The sequence below is a fragment of the Thrips palmi genome, unplaced genomic scaffold (assembly GCF_012932325.1).
Source record: "Thrips palmi isolate BJ-2018 unplaced genomic scaffold, TpBJ-2018v1 HiC_scaffold_10, whole genome shotgun sequence".
NCBI classification, from domain to species: Eukaryota; Metazoa; Arthropoda; class Insecta; order Thysanoptera; family Thripidae; genus Thrips; species Thrips palmi.
Window position 1 is genome coordinate 19457531 of NW_023144621.1, and position 19468 is coordinate 19476998.

Sequence of the window (19468 nt, forward strand, 5' to 3'; positions counted from 1 at the left end):
GCATCAGACGCACAAGTCGCCTATTTCCAGGCGATTGGTGCCAGGCAGTTGGGTTGCCTAACTGGTAGGCGCTCCGCAGAAAAGGAGGGGGAGGGGGAGCCTGTCGACCTCTTCTGGAGCCGCAATGGGGAGCAATGGAGCCGATTTTCACAAATAACTCAGAAAAGAGAGTTCTCAGAAAATGATGCACTCGTGTTTCCCCGCTCCAGCCTCCCCAGCCTCGCGGGTGGGGATGAAGCGTACTCTTCGATCCCCATCCCCTTCCCAGCGGCCCCAGCCCGGACAATGACAATCAATCCCACGAACAAGGCGGCGGCATCGAAATACATCGAAACGCCCGGATGGCTGGGTGCGCGCCGCGCGCCAGTGAGACGCCTGCCGAGCGACTCAGAAGATCGGTTTGTCGCTCCGTCTCTCTCGCACCCTTACGGAGAGCCCCATGAGTGCGAGAGAGACAGAGCGACGAAACGACTCTTCAGAATCGCTCGGAGAACAACAAGAACCGCCGCCGCCTCGACTGCGCCCCCTCTGATTGGGAAGCAATCGAAACGAAAGGGGAGGAGGGAGGGGAGGGGCACCGTGGCCGCTTATCGGGCACTTTGCGGCAATAAATGATGGGTTGGCTGTCGGCTGGCGCTGGCTTCGCCTGCTTCGCCGGGCTGGCCGCGCCCCGCGCCTCGCCGCTCGTGCTGGGGGCTCTGGGGGCCGACGGGACGGGCCGACGGGGCGGGTTGCTTTCCCACAGGCACGGCCGGCACGGCCCCGTGGCTGGCCCCGTGGCTGGGCCCGTGGCTGGGCCAGGCGGAATGTTGAACCTGCGTACCGTCGTGGCCGGGCGCGGGCCGGACGCGGGGGCGGCGGCGCTGTGGGAGCGTGGCGGAGCGTGGGGAGCGGCGGAGCGTGGCGGAGGGGCGGCTGGGGGCTATTCGGCGCCTCGGGGACCGGCAGGGACCGGCCAGCCGCACTCAAATGGAATTCCAGTCTTGGGTTTCTAACACCTGTTTCGTCGCTCTGTCTCTCTCTCGCACCCCTGCCGCAAGGGCGCGACATGGACAGAGGCCTCTTCGGAATCAGTGAGTCTGCTGGCCGGATGTTCCAACTTCGAACCAGCCGATCACACCCACAGCGCAGCGCACAGCGCCAAGAGCAACAAACAATCAACCGAACGGCGCAGGCGCCGCGTCAGCGCGTTTCCGGCTCACGAACGCCGCGAGGCTGCGAGGCCGCGCACGGCGCAGGCATAATTGATTTATCAGCCAGCCAGGCCGCATCCTTGCCGCCGTCCTCGCCCCCGCCGCCCTCGTCTGCGTCCCGGTTCTCATCTTGATGCTGTTCCTGCGGACCTGCGGACTGATTCCGAGAGTCGTATCGTCGCTCTGCCTCTCTCGCTCTCATGCGGCGTTGCGTGGAGGTGCGAGAGAGGCAGAGCGACAGAAATGACTCTCGGAATGTGCGCTCGCTGCCTTCGTTGCCGTCGTGGCCGTGCCGTACCGACTGGTGCTCCCGTGGGAACTGCCTGCGCGCTGCGCGTCTGCGATGCGCTGCCATTCCCCGCCCAGGTAGTAATTGCCTCACCGCCCGCGGCCAGCCGGCCAGCCTGGAGTCCAGGCCGACAGTGCCATGGAAGTAAAGGGCCCGAACGCGGCCCACGGCCTGCCCACGGCCTGCCCACGGCCCACTCATTCCGAAGACTGGGCGCTCTGTCTCTGTCGCACTCGTGGGGTGTCCCGTGAGAGCGCGACCACGGCAGGACCGAGGGAGTCGCTCGGCCCTCGGCTCGGCCCTCGGCTCGGCCCTCGGCTCGGCCTCGTGCGGGTGACTCATAAACGCACCCCGCTTCTCGTGCACTGGGGCCCGTGCGGTTCCGTCGCTCTGTCTCTTCGCGCCCGCTCGCCAGCTTCAGTGCGACGACGGAACGACTCATCGGGGTAAGTCTGGAGATTCGCAACCCAGATTGAAGATCGAAGCGCGGCTGGCACAATGTTTCGCCGTCCACAAAACTGGCGCGGGCCACCCAGCGCACAGCGGGCCGGAGACTCTGGAGGGCGGCCTGGAGAGCGGCCTGGAGAGTGGCCTGGAGGGGATCCGGAGGCTGGCGAGGCCCGGAGGCTCTGGAGACTGCAGCGCGGCGCTCTGCTGCAGTGAAAGGGCCCCGTCGGTTTCGTCACTGCACTGCAATCTCACGCCGATAATGAATTCCCCGTTGTGCGGGGTCTGTGTTGCGTCGCTCTGTTTCTCTCAATGAGTGTGAGAGAGACAGAGCGGCTACAGCGGCGTGCCGGCGGTGGGGGCGGGGCAATGGCTTCCGGGCACAGCGCAGCTAAGCGCAGCCAGTAGCGGCGCGGCGCGGTGCGGCCGCCTCGAGCAAAACAACGTAAAGCCGGTAGCAGTGGAGCAGTGGCGGGGCGGCCATGGCGGCGGCGCGCAGCCGAGGCAGCGGGTCTTGCCGGGGGGAGGCGCCGAGCGCCGAGGGCGCGACCGCGACGGCCGCCTGATTCTAAAGGACCGTCTCGTCACTCTGTCTCTGTCACACCCCTAAGGATCGCCGCAAGAGTGCGACAGAGACCGAGTGACGAAACGATCCTTCAGAATCGCTCGGCTGAGAGCGATCCAGCACATCGCGGTCGTCTCTCTGTCCCTCTCGCACCCCTGGAGGCCCTGGAGGCCCTGGAGCGTCCCGGAGGCCCTGGAGCGTCCCGGAGGCCCGCAGGTGCGAGTGAGACATGCGTCGCGCGTGTTGGTACCTGTTGGCGCGTGTGAAGCGAGGGGCAGGCCCGGCAGGCCATGGAACGGGTCGAAACGTGTTTCTCCACAGATCAGGCCCCGGGCCGCGCGCGGCCGCGGCCGGCCGAAACAATGAGAAACACTCGCACGCTGCTCAGAGCACTGCAGCGTCCGGAAGGCGGGACTGCAACATTTCGGTTTTAGAACGGCCAAGGCAGACTTCTTGCCCTTTACTTAGACGTTCACCGACCCCGTTTCGGCCCGCCTCCCTCAAACACACTCTGCCTTGCCTTCTGCTGGCGCTGCTTGCCAAACCAGTCATGAATAAGCCACCATGAAGCATGAGCCTTCTTCCTAGTCTGCTGCCCCCAGGATAGAGCAGTGGAGAAGGGGGGCTTGTAGGAGGCGGGGAGTCATCAGAGATGCCTTTCCTTTCCCTGCAGGAGGAGTGCGGCAAGCAGACCACCAACGGGGCAGCAACATCTCAATAGCCGCGTTGTGCGGGGAGAGAGGGAACCTGGAACGGCGTGCAGTGGACTGATTCCGCGCCGCGTCGTCGCTGTCTCTCTCGCACCTTCGCCGAGACCTTCGCGCAACGCCCCAAGTGCGAGAGAGACAGAGTGACGAAAGCGACGTTCGGAATCGCTCGGTCCGCCATGTCTTTGCCGCGGGCCGCCCAGAGAGGACGCCCAGCCCAGCAACTCGCGCCCTACCTTCGCAGCCCACGCCAGAGTGCTCCGCGCTGCTCCGCGTCTCCACCAAGTCCGGCGACGCCATGGCCGCGCTTGGCCGTGCCATGGCCGACGCGCCGACGCCCACCCCGCGGCCCGCGAGGCCCACGTCGCCGCCCCGCCACTAAAAGCCCTGTAATTTCCTGGCCCGAAAGTGCAACGCAGAGCAACGCCCCCCGGGTACCCCCGGGTGGGCCCCCTGGGCCCCGTGGGCCCCGTGGGTAGCCCACGCCCGAAGAAGTTCGAGGGGGCCTCCCCCGTGCTCCCGGCCGACTCTGCGGTGCGCAGTTCCCTCCCCGCGTTCTCAACAGAGTAGCTTCGGTATCGGGGCGAGGCAGAGGCGAGGCAGGGCGAGGCAGGGCGAGGCAGGGCGAGGCAGGGCGAGGCCCGAGACGTTACGAAACTTGAGTCAACTCGGTGCACCGAGTGCCGGCCGGCCGGCCCAGCCATGAAGCTCCATCAAGTCGTTTCTCATGGGAGTCCATCGAGGCCGGGGGGCTGAAGGGGTTCCCCGGTGGCCCGTGGCCGAGGCGGCGAGCGAGGCGGCGAGGCGAGGCGGCCCGGCGGCCGAGGAGGGGGCGGGGCCTGGCCGGGCCTGGCGGGCCGCGGCGGCGAGGCGGGGAAGGGTGCGGCGGCGGACGCAGGCCCCGCCCATCGAGCATCGCGACTACCGTGCAGTTCCCACGGCCGGGACGGGCTGGGCCGGGACGGGCTGGGTCGGGGCGGCACGGGTCGCGCTGGGAGGGGATTCTGCTCTGCTGCTCTTGAGATTGCCTCTCTCGCTTTACGACGATCCTTCCTCCTCCTCCTCCTCCCATTTCTTCTTCTTCTTCTTCTTCTCCTCCTCTTTCTCCTCTTCTTCTTCGTCTTCATGTTCTTCTTCTTCTTCTCCCCGCCGGCGGCGTGCCTTTGGGCAGTATGTGGTCCGCGACAGTGCCCATCCCGTCAGGGCCAAAGGCAGCCAAAAGGAAGGACGCCGCGGACACTAAAGTCCTGGAGAAATAGCCCACACCAGCGGGGAGCAGCGGGGAATACCGTTTCCGGCCTAGATGCCGCTCGTCTGCCGCCTCGGCCCGCCTCGGCCCGCCACGGTCACTCCGTCCTGCGCGTCCCAGTCACACGGGAACCGGGAGCGCGTGCGCTCAGCCGCACGCACCAAACCAAAAGAAACAACAACAAAGCAATGAGTTGAATTTTGTTTACTGAAAGTCTAAAAGCCACACAGAACCTAAAGACGGACGAGAAGAGTTTGCGGCGGCAGCGGCCGAGCCGAGCCGAACGCCGAGCCACAGGGAATGCCACGGCTTTTTCCAGTGCTCGTGTTCGGAGCGAGACCCGGAGCGAGACCCGGAGCGAGACCCGGCCCCGGCCGGCCGTGAGGTGGCGAGGATCGCGTAGCGATGCGTGCGTAGTGCGAACCCCTCGCCGTAAAGGAGTAGGTCCTTCCTTTATTTTGGCGTCACGCGTCCTGGCGTGTCCTGACGTGTCTGCACGGCCAAGAAGCAGAAAGAGGCAATCACCAAGCCCACCGGGGGGCTCGCTCACTTCGCTACCCGCGTCGCGGGGCGGCACGCCGTCCGCACGCCGTCGCGCGGGGGAGGAGGGGGATGCCCCACCGCACCCCGCCCCGCCCCGCCCTCACAGCCGGGCCGCCACGCCCTGCCACGCCCCGTCCCACCAGAGTGGGAGGAGCGCGCGAGGGCGGGGGCGCGGCGGGGGCGGGGCGGGGCGGGGCGGGGCTGGTGGGGGCAGACCGGCCTCCCTGAGTGGCTGCCGCTGCGCGCCGCGCGGGGCGTGGCGGGGCGTGGTGGGGCGGGGTGGGGAAGTCCTGCTCCAGAGGTTCGCGCCGGTGGGTCGAGCCGAGCCGCGCCGAGCCGAGCCGGGCACGGGGTCGGCGCGGGGCCGGGGCGGGCCGAGCGGGCGCAGACGGAAGTACCCATTGAGATGGTCACTGAGTGCTTTGAGCTCGGCAGCGACACAAGAACCTTACCGGCCGTCAGCCAACCAGCAGCGCCCCAGCCAGGCAGCGGCAGCAGCAGCAGCAGCGGCAGCAGTAGCAAGGGCTGCAGGGGTAGCAGGGGCACACATCGCAGAGGTCTGCTCGTTAGTCAAGACCAGACCATCCTGCGGGACAGCGAGTAGAGATCCAGCCAGCCAGCCAGCCCAGCCAGCCAGCCAGCGACAGCGCCAGCGCCGTGCGCGACTTGTTCAACCAGGGATACTCCAAGGTAAGTCAGTGACTGTGCGATACTCGTCAGTGTGGTCCGTGTGCTCCGCGCGTCGTCGTCGGGTCCCAGGCCGTGGTCCAGGCTGTCCAGGCTGTCCAGGCCCCGCGCGCCGCGTTCTCAGTGAATGAGTTCCTCGACGCAGTGAGTACGCGGTACGCAGTCCCGGTGCCCGCGCTCGCGGTGACGTCCCGCGTCGACGGCGCCCTGGCCGGCGCCTGTCCGCGCGTTGACGGCGTCCTGGCCGGCGCCGCGGCGCGCGACCCGCTCCATCCAGCGGTCCATTCGTTAGACCCTGCAGTGTAGTAAAACCGGCCAGCCGGCCAACAACCCAACCGTCGCTGGAAAGAATAAAAACGACAGTTTCGGCGAAACTGCCCCGCTTGGCTGGCCGGAGTCTGTCTGGAGAAGTGCGCGGCTCGCTGGAGCATGGCTGGAGCACGCTGGAGCGCGCGCCTCTTCCAACTCGCCTCGTTCTGCGTGATGAGTAGCGAATTCCGACTGCAGGTCGTTTTGGCCGGCCTGGTGGAGCCTGGCGGACCGCCCTAAGGAGCGTGCTGTATTTCGTTTCCCAACGGAAGAGGCCGGGCCGGCGGGTCGTTTTGGCTTTGCCGCGGGTTATACCCGCCCATTACGCGCTACTTTGCTGCTTTAGCACTCGCGTTTCCGCTCGGGCAGCACGCCGCCGTGCCGCCGACCATGGCGAAACTCCCTGGCGCCACGGCGACTGCCTGGCCCGAGCCACGCGACGGTCGTGGGTTCGAATCCTGACGGTGTCGGTGCTGTTTGCATTTTTCCGAAGCTGGCCCAAGCTTGGCGGCGGGCATGCCTCGCGATGACGCATCCCAGAATGCTCATCACTTAATTAATTTGGGCGCCCTTGCCTCGCCGCCCTCGCAGCGCCTCGCCGTGACAGCCTAATGAGCGGCCAATTTATTCACTTTATTCACGTAATAATGAAATAATGGCGCGGCCGGCAGCCCGGCAGGTTGGTTCGTCGCTCTGTCTCCCTCGCACCCCCACGGAACCCCACGCAACGCCCCGCGAGCGCGAGAGAGACAGAGCGACGAGAGCACCATTCGAAATGAGGCCGCTCCCACCGCGGTGCACCGCCCTCCTCGGTTTTATGGCGAGGACGCGTCGGCCAACACGTTCTGCTCCTCTACTCGTGGAACAGCGCGTTAGAGCGTCGCCTGGGAATCGCACTCTCAAACGGCCGTGCAAAAGGTACAAAACTGTTTTCGGATTCTCGCATTATTCGTGAAACCTTTTGGAACCGCCCCGCCGGCCGGCCTGTCCGCCGGCCTGTCCGCCGGCCGGCCTGCAGCAGGACCCCTAGTGAGAACCCCTTATGAGGGCGGCCCTCAGGGACCCTGCTGCCGCGGTGCTGCCGCGGTGCTGCCCCGGTGCTGCCCCCTGCCGGCTCGGTGCGGAAACCGACAAAGCTAATAGCCCCCCGCCCCTCGCCCCCGCCCCCCGCCTCGCGGTCGTTTCTTGAAAGTGTGCCGTGTCGCTGCGTTTCAAAAATAATGATAAAAGCCATGATAAAAACAACCAAAATTAGCGTCCGCTCGGAAAGTGCGCGCAACTCGGGGGGCCCGTGGCGCTGGCAGCCAAGAAGGCGAGGGCACTTCTTTTTGGCCAAGAAGCGACTGCAAGTCCAGCCGCTCCGCTGCGTTCCGTTCGGCGAGGCGCGGCACGGCGAGGCGCGGCACGGCGATGTCCACCGCGGGGGGCTGCCCTCTTCCTTTCCAGTGCCGCCGCATCGCCTCTCTTTTATTACACTAATTCCATTTCTCGCTGTAATTGCGCGCCACGAGTGCGGGACGTCGTGGAACACACAGCTGGCGCACTGCTGGCGCTGCGGCCCGATTCCGAAGTCGCTCCGTCTCTCTCGCACGCACGGCGCCGCACGGCGCGAGCGCGTGAGCGGAGAGGGAGCGCGAGGCGCGGTCCAGCCCGGAGCACGCCGTGAGCACGCCGCCGGCGGCGCGCCTCCCGTTTACTGACCCATTGTCAAAGACAAAACGGCATGGCGGTCGCGCGCGCTCTCGCTCTCTCCGCAACCCCCACAGACGCGCGCGCTCTCTCGCTCTCTCCCGAACCCCCGACAGCGCGACCGTAAACAGCGCACTCTATAAACAGCGCGCCTCCGACCGACCTTGTCCTTGCGTCGTTTCCTCTTCTCGTTACAACTGATTTTCGTTCGGCATTCCTCTTGGCGGCCTGGCCGTGGAGGGGTGGGGTGGGAAAGGGAGGGGGGGGGCGTGGTGGGGTGCAGTGCGGTGTCCGTGGAGGGCGGCCTAGTCGATGACGCCGCGGATCGAGCCGAAACCATGTAAACCAAACCGAGAAGCCAACAGGGTCATAAACGTCAATACAGATATCGTAATAACGCGGCTAATTGTTAAACGGCCGATGGCCGCGGGGCGGAGGGGTAGAGAGAGAGAGAGAGAGAGAGAGAGAGAGAGAGAGAGAGAGAGAGAGAGAGAGAGAGAGAGAGAGAGAGAGAGAATAAATGAAACGCTCTGCTCTCACGGCCGGCCGACAGGACAGCGCGTATTATTTTTCCACTAGAGGAGCAATTGATGAACAAATTATCCGAGGCACTGGCCGCACTGGCCGCGGCGCCGGACTGGGTCTCATCTCTCTCACACCTCTTTGGAACGTCCAGAGCGAGAGAGAGGAAGCACTAGACTCCGACTGCTGGGCTTGCTGTGTTTCCCGTGGCCACGTAACACTCCCGCCAGAACCCCGCGGATAAAAAGACCGCTGAAAGAGGTTGCGGGGGATTTGAACCCACGACTCTCCACGGCAGCCAGCCGAGCCTTTTACGCAGAAAACGTTCCTTTTGGGACGTTTCCTGCCTCTCTCGGTTGTATCAGATCGTGGGGCCCCGTGTGCGACTCCACTGGCTGGGCAGCGAGGCACGGCTCCGCTGCTCCGCGTGTGCGTGATTTTCTTTGTCGGCCCCGAAAAAGGCAGCGAGGTCCACCTGTGTGTGTGCCTGTGTTTGCGCCCGTGGGAGTGTGTGTGTGTGTGTGTGTTTGACGTCGAGGCACTGTGTGTGACCCCCGCGCCGCGCCCCTGCTCTTCTTGGCGATATCTTATCAAGCCTAGTCCTAGCAAAGGACGCTGCTGCTATCAGCACGCACTAAGGACGTCTCAGGACCCGGCCGGCCGCCCCCGCCGCCGCTTTTAGAACGCCCTGTCAACAAAAGTAGGGCGACTGAGGCCTTTGCGGCGAGTGCCGCCGCAGACGCCCGGGCGCCCCCCGCCCCACCGCCGGGCTCTCTCTCGCACTCGCAAGCGCCGGAGTGGAGGTGCGAGAGAGACAGAGCGATGTGGTTTGGAGTCAACTCGCATGCCTTCGTCGGGTCGACAGTGGCGCAACATTGCGCCAGCGCGGCGGGGGAAGTTTTCGCGTGCCGACTCGAAGCCCACTGAGCGAGGCCCACTGAGTGAAGCTCCTTCGGCACGCCACGCTACGCCACGCTACGCCACGCCACGCGCGTGCGTGGACGCGTGCCGCCACAGCAGGCCGTGCCGGCCGTGCCGCACTCGGCCCGTGCCGCCCCGTGCCGCCGTCCCTGGCCACCACGCCATTTCCCAGGCGGGGCTTGGACTGGAGCCCGCCGCGGGCCAACAGACCGACTCCGAACAAGCAGCGTTTTGTCGCTCTGTCTCTCTCGCACCCCTGCCGAGCCTACCCGAGCCCTGTGAGTGCGAGAGAGACGTGGCACTACTCGGCAGCAGCCTGCTTCGGGACGCACGCGATGCGCGCCTTGCGTGCGGCAACGCCAAGGCAGAGCCAAGACAGCAAGGCAGAGCCATAAGACGACGGTCGTCCCTTTGTCACCGGCGTGACGTCACGCTCTGAAACGACGCTCCGAAAAGTCGGCCCGGTTTTACAGCGTAGCGCGACTTACTGGTGGCCGAAACAAAAGGCAATATCGCGCCGCTGCGCCGGACGGCCTGCAAGGCTGGGCCGGAAGGCCCCCGTCTCGCTCTCTCTCTCGCACTCACGGGGCGGCCTGTGTGAGTGCGAGAGAGGCAGAGCGACCAGTCTGTGGACGGTCCGGCCGGTGACTTATGCCCGCGTTGGCTGAGTCAGTACCCCCGCGGGGCCCCGGGCCGCGCCACGCCGCCACGCCGCCACGCCCGTGGAAGCGCGTGGGAGCGAGCCGCGCCGGCCCAGCTGACGCACACATCGCCAGGGGCGGCCAGGGGCGGCCAGGGGCCAGGACGGGCTGGAGCCGGCAGGGCGGGGTGAGGCGGGGTGGGGCGGGGTGGGGCTCCGCGCTGCGGCCTGGGAACGTCTGGCGGGCTGGGCTGGACCTCGCGCTGGACGGAGGCCAGGCCGAGCAGGAACCGCTCGGGGCGAGACTGGCGAGACCGCGAACAAGGCCGTCATCGTCCTGATGATGTTATCGCGGAGCTGGCGCTGCTGGCGCGGTGCGAGGCGGTGCGAGGATGCCGCTCGCATTGACAGTGGGGGCGACGAGGCGGACCCAAAGCGGACGTGACCGCCACCGCCGCGTCGCGCGCGTCGCCCACCAGCGCGTCGTCGCTCTGTCTCTGTCGCACCGCCGCGCTCCGCGGGACGCGAGACTGGGCCTGACGGACCCGACGGCGCGGTGTCCCTCCGCGACGGTCACGGCCACCTCGTGCCTAGGCGGGGCAGGGCGGGGCAGGGCGGGGCAGGGAGGGGCCGCCAGCGCTCTGCCGCTCTGCACACCACGCCGTCAAACTCACCGCCGCGCGAAAAATGTGGCCACAAACTCGGCGCGGAGATTTGAGAGTGCTCCGTGTGCGGCTGTGCCGGGCTGCGCGGCGACGGCCGCCATGACGCGAGGCACGTCGCCGCGTCCCTCGTCAAGGCGTCAAGGCCCAAGATTTATGCGTTCGTGTCTCCGACAATGCCAAGGCAGTGCCCGGCACAGTGCCCGGCGGGGCGGGCGGGACTCGGTGCAGCGTGGCGCGTACGGCGCGTACGGCGCGTACCCGCAGCCAGTAGCAGGCGGCCGTGCGTTGAATGCAATGGAGACCCTCCCCCACCACCGAGGCCGCGGTAAGCGAGGCAAAGCGTGGCGTAGCCCGGTAGCCACTTCCTCCCCCGGTGCCCCCTCCACGCCCGCCACGCCCCGCCACGCCCCGCCACGCCCCCCGGCAGCGTAACGAGAACCAGTAGCGGCGCCGCGCCGCGCACTCGACGTAATGGAGGCCGTCCCCCACTCCGACAGCAGGCCGGCAGCACGCCGTCGGCGTAACTCCGGGGCCGGTAGCCGCAACCCACTGGTTCACACCGCCTAGGCGTGGCGGCGAGGCGCATGATCGCCGTCTCATGCATCCCGGACGCCGGAGGCCCCTCGCGCCCCACACCGCCCCGCCACGCCCCGCCACGCCCCGCCACGCCCCGCCACGCCCCGCCACGCCCCGCCACGCCTCCTCGGCTTCCGAACACGCGCCTTCTCATCTCTCTGCTAATTGTTCCATAATAAGACCGGCAGCCTCCGCCGCCCGGGGGGCTCGGCCTCCTCGGCCCCGCCCCGAACGGGTATCGCCTCGTTGCTTCACTGCCGGCCTTGTTATACACGGCCACAGTGCAGCAGCAGCGAAGCAGCGGCGTGATGCGGCGCTCCAAAAAAAGAGGCTCATTTGTTTTCGGGGCGGCATGACCCCGACAGTGCATACGTGCGGCAGGCGAGATAGCCGGCAATAAGATGACCATCAGCATCACTGCAAGGCCATCGCACTTTTAATGAGGCTTAAAAGAAAGGGAAGAGAAAACAGGAAAATAGTCTAAACGCCGGCGAGGGTATTTGAACCCGCGACCCCGTTCTTGTGGCACCCGCGTAGGCTGGATTTCTCTCTCCCCGCTTTGCGTATCGCGCCATCGCGACCGCCCCCGCCTCCTTTACGAGTCAATTAAATTAAACAGTGTGCCGCGCGGTCGCGGGGCCCCGCCAGGCAGTCGCCAGGCAGTCCGCCACTCACTCGGAGACTCGGGGGCGTTGCGCCTGCAGGCTGATTCCGGACAGAGTGGCTTCGTGGCGCGGCCTCTCTCTCGCCCTCGCCGTGCGCACCATGAGTGCGAGAGAGACAGAGGCACTGTGTGCCGTTGGGCCGCAATCCAGCGCGGCCGGCCGCGGTCAGTGTTGATTGGGCGGCGGATGGAATTCCCTTCAGATGGAACACAATGGGAAGGCGCGGGCCCCGCTGCTGGGCACCCCGCGACCAGACGAAGGCCTGCCTGATTATGACGTCATCGGATTGCCGTGGCCGATTGGACCCCCTCAGCGCTGGCCGGCCGGCCCGTTTACACACCGCTTTAAAATAATTGTAGCGATGAGTACTCCCCCTGGAGGCGGCACCACCGGCGGCCACCTCTGAATACCATAACACCGCGCCCACCGAGAGGTCCGAGAGGTCCGAGAGGATCGGGTTGCCGCCGAAGCACCGCCGACCCGCCGCCGACACGGCCGACCCGACGACGACCCGCGTGGCCGTGGGTTGTTGTCGGGCAGGTCCGCGACGTCGGACGCCGCGCGGTTCGAAATTTAACGAGCATGGTTCGCGTTTTACGCGGCGAGAGAGAAGGGACGCTAGCGCGGGAAAGCCGAGCTGGACGTCGGCGAGCACGCGCCGCGTGTAGTACTCGGCGTGTCCGCCGCGGGGCGGGGCGGGGCGGGGCGGGGCGGGGCGGGGCGGCCCACACAGCGCGGCGGCGCAAGAAAGGACTCAATGGCGTAGGCAGGTGACAGCGCGGCGCGGTCGACAACATGAAAAGACGGCCGCCGCCGACGAGGACGGCCGAGGACGGCCGAGGACGCGGCCAGCTAATAGAGTGACTCTGGCCCCCCGCGGGCCGTGGGGCCGTGGGGCCGTGGCGGTGCGGCCAGCGGGGACACAGGAGGCCCCCGTCGGGGCTCAGCGACGTGGTTCAAGTCGGATTCCTGTGTTTTTATTCCTCTTTTCAAATGCGGCTGCCCGCGCGGCCCCTCAAGGAGGCCGGCAAGGTGGACGGGTACTTCGCGGTGCTCGCGGCGAGGCGGCTTTGGCCTGTGCTTTGGCCTGTGCTTTGGCCCGCGGGGGCGGCCGCGGCTAGTCGCGCCAAAGCGGGAATTGGACAAAAGGACCACCTACGCCGCCCGAGGGGCCAGGGCGGCCAGGGCCCGGGGCAGCCGGGGCCGAGGGGCCGAGTCCAGCGGCGGCGACCCTGGGAGAGGGCGAAACCCCGGCCAGAAAAGGAACATAATAAAAGCCAGTCAAAAGTAAAAGGCAGAAAGTGAAGAGTGAAGACATTTTATGTGGGAAACGACGACCACTTGGCCAGGAGAAGTTATTCCCGAAGCGATATTAATATTGCCATTGGCCAATTATGCACGGTCATCAAAGCAGCTTTGGGAGACGTTACAAGTCGTACTTTACACAGTTACGCCGTTTGCCTCGGGCCGCCGGTCTCCAGGCCCAGCCAGGCCCAGCCAGGCGAGGGTCGGCCGGCCGTTCTTGGCGGCAATGCAAGGCGAGGCGGCCAAGCGACACACGGAAATGTTTTGACCGGGGTCCGATGTGGTCCGATGCGACCGGCCTCGGAAGGACGGTCCTCGCCCATGTCCTCGCCGGAGTCGGCGGGACCGTCTCGTCCTGCTCAAGGCGAGCACTGTGTGGCGGTGCTTCACCCAAAATTCGGCTTTGCACTTCGCCATAAAAGACTGTTAGCTATAAGGACTTCGAAATTATCGCTTCGAGAAAATAGACATTCCGATCGCCGTTTATCCAGCGCAGTGCGATTGCTGACGGAGGATTTTTCGTTGATCAATTTTAGCCAGTGCTATTTTCCCGACGCGAATCGTTTCACTGAAAATCTAAAGGCCACTTTCTCGCCACTCCAGAGGCGAGACACAAATGTTTGCCCCTTTACGTAGTGGTCAGACTTTTTGGTTTGACAAACTTTTGGCCCGAGCTTTCAGACCTGACTGAAACGTGGCACGACTTTTTCGCCTTATTCTAGCGTACCATTCAATTTCCAGTGTGCTCCCTCTGGGCCCCTCTCAACTTTTGCGAATGCGACACACAATGTGCATTGCTCGGTCGGCGATGATCAAGCCCACCCGCTTGATGCGGCGTGTCCTGCAGTCCTGCGCGGCGCAGTGCGGTTCCTGGAACCTCCTGGAACGCGCCGTCAAGCCCCTGGAGGCCCTGGAGTCTGGCTGGAGGGCGCTGGCAGGGCGAGGTTTGGCGCGGGCGGGCGGGCGCGGTGCGGCGTGTGAGAACTCGTAAAAGTTACCGTGATGGCCCTTCGATGGAAGGAGGCGCGCTGTAAGCGCTGTAAGCCTCGGCGACGCGGCGAGGCGCGCCCCGGCCGTGCCGAGGCACTGGACAAGACACACCGCCGGATTAGCGCGTGTTAAAAGACGTGACACTGCGACATCTCCTCGCGTTACATGCATGGTTAGAGACGGCGAGAGAGTGTGTCTGTGTGTGTGTCTGTGAGTGCGCGCGCGCGTCGGAGAAGAGCCTTCACATTTGTCAAGCTATGCGCGTGGTGACAGTCTGCGGTTCCGTCCATATGTACTGTTGGAGCACTTACGCTCTACTGGTTTCTCGGACGACGACGGCGACGACGGCCAGCGGAGGGAGCGAGATAGAAAATAAATTAACGCAAAAGGGGGGGAGCCGGGGAGTGTGACGTGTCACGGCTATACATTGTAAGGCGCTGACGCAATGCCGGGGGACGAGAGAGACATTTACAGTCTGTTCGAATCGTATTAAACTCGGGGTCGCGACCGCAGCGCCCAGTGGAGGGGGGAGGGGGCCCGCCGGGCGCGGTGCCTGGCGGCTGCCTACGGCTGGCGGCTCGGGCGGGGCGGCTCCGATGAGCGACGTATATGACGTATCAATAATGCTGGCGGCACCCTCATTTCACGAGCGAGACAATGCGAAAGCGAACGACGGCCTATCGATCTCTCGAAGCGCGGCCGGCCGGCGAGATTCAAGATTCGAATTGAATCTCAACCGCCAGAATAATTTTATTTGGGAAAACAGCCTTTTCTAAACTGTTGCTTCCTTCCCCTGTTTCAGACGGCCGGCACCATGTTCGCCATCATGCAGGTGGAGACGGACGAGCGGAGGGCAGAGTTTCGGCGCAAGATGCGCACCAAGTGCGAGTTCATCTGCAAGTACTGCCAGCGCCGCTTCACCAAGCCCTACAACCTCATGATCCACGAGCGCTCGCACAAGGACGACGTCACCTTCACGTGCGAGGCGTGCGGCAAGACCTTCAAGAGGCAGGACAACCTCAAACAGCACAGGTGCGGTTGCTCTCGCACACGGGTGCATATAAATGACAGCCCCGGGTTCGAATACCACCTCCGAAAGGCTTCAATCTTTTTTTTTCGTGCTTTTTTTTCCACCCTCAATGAGGCCGTTCCGTCCGTGTTTCCTGCAGGCACCGCACCTTGAGTGAGTGGTAGCACTTTAGTTGGGCCCCGCCTTTTATGGTGCACAGGGATGTTTGTTTTGCGTTGCCTTGGCCCATGGCCCTGGCCCATGCTGCCCATTGCTCGGCCAGTGCTCGGCCAGTGCTCGGCCAGGAATGTGATGAGGTGCTATAAAGGCATCGGGCCTCGGGCCGGCCGGCCGCGACGCGACGCGTGTCGCCAACACTGTTGTGGCGACATAACTCTGACGCGAGTGACGCTGTCGCCGCTTAGCCTTGCCTCGCGAGGTGCGTTGCCTGAAGGAAGCGGGCCTTTTTGCTCGAGGCGCACTCCTCTAAGTGTCATTCCATGTCATGTGCTTCTAACCCATTTCTTCCAGCTTTGGGCACTGTACATAAATTCCTGGTGGTTTGTGTTCACTATTAATCCCTGTTAACCAATAATTCCTTTGCTGCCCTGTCGGGGCCGTTGTCTCCGCCGTTCGGCAGCACAGGCATCTCTTTTCTTCAGGTGGAAACGAGTTTTTTCAGCGCTTTCCCGCTCCCGCGATCCTTTAAAGCTTCTCCAGAAACAGTCCGCCTAGAAGGGTTTCAAATCACGTTAAACTCGATTATAGAGGGCTCGCGAGGCCGCTATAGTGGAAAAATTTTTCTCATAGCGGCAAGACTGGTTAAAAGGCGCGGGGTGGGGGAAGCACAACCGTGGTGTTCGCCTCTACTAAAAGACGTCTCATTTCTGTCTGTCCAATAGATGTGGGTGGAGCTCTGGTGGGTGGAGCTCTGGTGGGTGGCGGTGAGGGGTGTCTTGTCGGGACTTGCCACCACTGATAAGACTAACTGTAAGCAAGCACTTATTCCCTCACGATAATTACATAGCTTAAGACTTAAGACTTAGATTAGGATTACGGAAACTCGCGTGCAAGTTTGTTGAAAAACAAACGAAAAAAAAATAACAGAAAGAGAAAGGAAATTAGAGTTGCATATTTGGCCCTACTTTATACTAGTAATAAAGAGACTTGCCTTTCTTCTGACAAAATTTTCCAAGCTTTTTCGTTGTTTGGTTTCGCTTCATTCCTTACTGCAAGTATTTGCTGCACTCACCCATTAATATCACTGCATGTCTTCACTTCTAAATTTATGCCTAACAATAATTTTGGCCGAACGTTTCAATCCGTGACTCACTTTATAATAATTACTTTTTAATATGCATCTTATTACATTCAGAAAGCAGTGGCGACAATCGGTGGACTGGGCAGCCGCCGTTCTCACGTGACCGTTGGAAGCTGCCTACGCCACTCGCTGTTGTCTGCTGCCGGCGACTTGTCGAGTACTAACAGTGTGTCTGTGTCCACAGATCTATTCACCTGCCGTGTCGGACTGCCACCGGCTGGACAGTGAGGGTCTGATCCGAGAGGGCCACACGAGCGACGCATCGTCCTTTAAATTATTTTTCATAGAGTTACTACATTTTTGGGTTTTTTCTTTTGCCTTAACTGTCTGACCACAAGCACACGAGCAAGTGAGTGTGTTGTGATAACTTTTTCAGTCCGAGTTCTGTCTGATTTTTTTCTAGTAGATAAGCGTAATATACTTTATTTTACGTTTTATGCGAAATAACACGCATCAGTTGGAACTGCTCACCGCCATTGCATTCATCATTGACTGTGTTTGTCTTGAAATCATTATTTTGGGAATGCATTGTGCATGGGTTGTTTACTAGGGTGATATCGTCATTGTTTTTGGACACTTGCGCAAGGAAATTTTTAATTTTGACGCATATTTTTTTGAATTACTAGAAAAGGCGAATATATGAGTTACCACTATTTTGATTACGTATGTCTTACTAGACGCACTACATAACTGATTAGCTATTGATCTCCTGCACCCTTAATTGACGGAGTTCCTCGAAGCTTTTTCGTTCCTTGCCTAAGTTTCCGAATAAGATGAATTCTAGTCTAAATGCTAAAGCCACTCAAATGGCTGTTTGGGATCAAAATGTGCACTTACGTCTTTGAATTGTCAGGAAATGAACTATGTATGCAAGACAAAAAAGTATATTACAGTGAATCAGATGTCACTAATGCAGCTTTGTCATGTCAATTAAGAAACCTTGTTTAAGATTAGATTTATTTCAGATTTGTTTAATGTGTACATAGTTTAAATATATGTTATCGCCTAGATATTTGTATTTTGTACATACGGTAGTATAACGACGAGTCATGCGTACTCTCCCTCACTGATTCAATGAATTGTTACTTTTGCAGTCCCCCTACATCCATTTGAGCTTTGTTGTTTTCAAGGAGTACGTGTGGTTGGCGTTCAGTACAGTTCTTGTTCTTAGTACCAGAAAGAAAAATCACAGACATAAAAATTATTACGACGATTTCTTGAAAGGTGTCAGGAACTACGAGCTTATTTTTAAATCAACTGGACGCTTCGATCTCTCGAAATCTGTTGTTTAAGTGTTATAGTTTAGTTCTTTCTTGTTTGTGCTAGTGTTTTAAGTAAAGCTTCATGAGCTTGTTTATTCTTCTTTATTTAATTATTTCTGTTTCTATCGTTTTTCTGTTTCTACATGAAAGAGTGAAAATCTATTCTTCATTTCAAAGAACTTTCACGTTATTATTGCTTTTTTATTGTGTATATCAAACGCTTTTATTTTAAGGCAAACTTACAAACTATGCCTTCGTTGAAAAAAAATCTTATTTATTTTTACGTAACGGACAAGTATAGTGTTATATTACATGACTGATGTGTGTATGTGTGTATGTGGTTCGAATGAATGGAAAATAAACATTCATGAATGTTTTTAGACATACGATTTAATTTTTTCTGCGCCCTAAACAACCCTTTCATAAATGAGAACACAACTGGGAAAATATAATAAACGGGTTGCAGAAACAACGGAAGATAGGCACTTGGGAGTGTTTGGCTACGCCACTGACAGTGTGGAATGCACGCAATGCCAGTGGAGCCGCAGATCAGCCCCAACGGAGAGGGCGCTGGCACGCAAGCTAAAGGCGATGATATGAATGGAGCGGGCCACACCACCCGGGGCCCAACCAGGGGCCCGACGCCAACTGAATGAGTTCACACTTCTGCCCCTCACGCGAGCCGCTCTGGCCACTGACCGCACTCAGTCGGACACGCCGGCCGACAAGGCGGCCAAGGCGGCGGCGCGGTTTCGCCGCAAGGGTCCCGATCTAGAGCCTCGACCACACGTATGTGTTTTGTGGTCCAGTGTGAGAAATCGCTCGGCACGCGCGGCTGCAGCGTCCCAACCACGCTTTGCGGGGTAAAACACTCGCGGCTTACGCTTGGTTCACCGCACGGCGCATGCAGTATCTCTCCACGACGCGCAAAATTTAAATTTATTATTTCCGGTCGGGATGAGCGAGTCATGAAGCGGCCGTGTGTGTGTGTGCGCGCGCGCAGAGCGGACATGTCCGAGCTCCATGTCAAGATGGGACAATAGGCCGCGTTTCCGGACGGCGAATGAGCGAAGGCCCGATGGGGCACAGGCACACCGAGGGGCCCCGCAGACTGATTCCGAGATTCGTTTTCGTCGCTTCTCGCACCCAAAGGAGAGGCTCCGAGTGCGAGAGAGTCAGAGCGATCTGCTGGAGGGGCCAGAGGGAAGGGCGGCGTGGCCCAGACACGGCGGGGCAGGGCGGCCTCTCTGATAAATGTGGGTGGATCGATCCTTTGTCTTTGCCGGGACGTGTCATCCTTTTTGCATGTCACGCCGACTCTACCGGGCGGATGTGTGTTATGGATATGAAGAGGAAACGGAGTCATTTTCGAACCACGCCGCGCAAGCATCAAAGTACCTCGACAGGCACGAACCCATACCGCACCACTCGCATTCTGGTTTGGAAATGGAATAAAATTTGATTCGATTGTGACGCCAGGGCGAAAACCTTGCGCACTGCAAGCAACGCGAAGCAACGCACCCAATCGGACGTCACGGTAACGGAAGCCAATTGCCAAATCGAACTTGCTGCTAAGCATAAATTGTACCTCGCAGGCTTGACCATACCGTTTCACGTTTGTTGGAAATGCTCTACTGCGGGTTTGTTGTGACGCCAGGGCAAAAATCCTAGCAGTGCCCGAGTGCGAAGCAACGCCCCAACGGCGGTCTGGAAAGGAACCCAACTCCCAAAAACGAAACTTTTGGCTGTTGCAGACATTGTTATGGCAGGACTTGATGCTATAATATTGTTGTCACTGTTGTTAATGGCGTCGCTCCTACTGCGGGCCTTTTGTCTCTGAGTGAATAGTAAATCACAAAGGAGTGGCCCGAGTGCCAAAGTGACGCCCGTGAAAAATTGAATTAAATTGACTAA

At 61.2% G+C, this 19468-nt stretch overlaps 1 protein-coding gene across 4 annotated transcripts; it reads left to right on the forward strand.

Annotated features, from left to right (window-relative positions):
- Positions 1-5381: 5381 nt before the first annotated feature.
- On the forward strand, positions 5382-17940 carry LOC117654077 (protein drumstick). 4 transcript variants are annotated; one of them, XM_034400241.1, is made up of 4 exons: positions 5382-5683; positions 14765-14994; positions 15874-15961; positions 16477-17940. In XM_034400241.1, the coding sequence occupies exons 2-3, from the start codon at positions 14777-14779 to the stop codon at positions 15917-15919; spliced, it is 264 nt and encodes an 87-aa protein (XP_034256132.1). In that variant the 5' UTR covers positions 5382-5683; positions 14765-14776; the 3' UTR covers positions 15920-15961; positions 16477-17940. The 4 variants fall into 4 exon arrangements, with proteins under 4 accessions (XP_034256132.1, XP_034256129.1, XP_034256130.1 ...); XM_034400238.1 differs by lacking the exon at positions 15874-15961 and having other exon boundaries at positions 5383-5683; XM_034400239.1 differs by lacking the exons at positions 5382-5683; positions 15874-15961 and adding an exon at positions 5706-5835.
- The last annotated feature ends 1528 nt before the right edge of the window (positions 17941-19468 follow it).

What these genes read in the sequence shown, in the direction of transcription:
- LOC117654077 (XM_034400238.1), top strand. Translation starts at nt 14,777, where the DNA reads ATGTTCGCCATCATGCAGGTGGAGACGGACGAGCGGAGGGCAGAGTTT. An exon ending in GACAACCTCAAACAGCACAG is followed by an intron (nt 14,995 to 16,476) that starts GTGCGGTTGCTC and finishes CTGTGTCCACAG; the next exon opens with ATCTATTCACCTGCCGTGTC.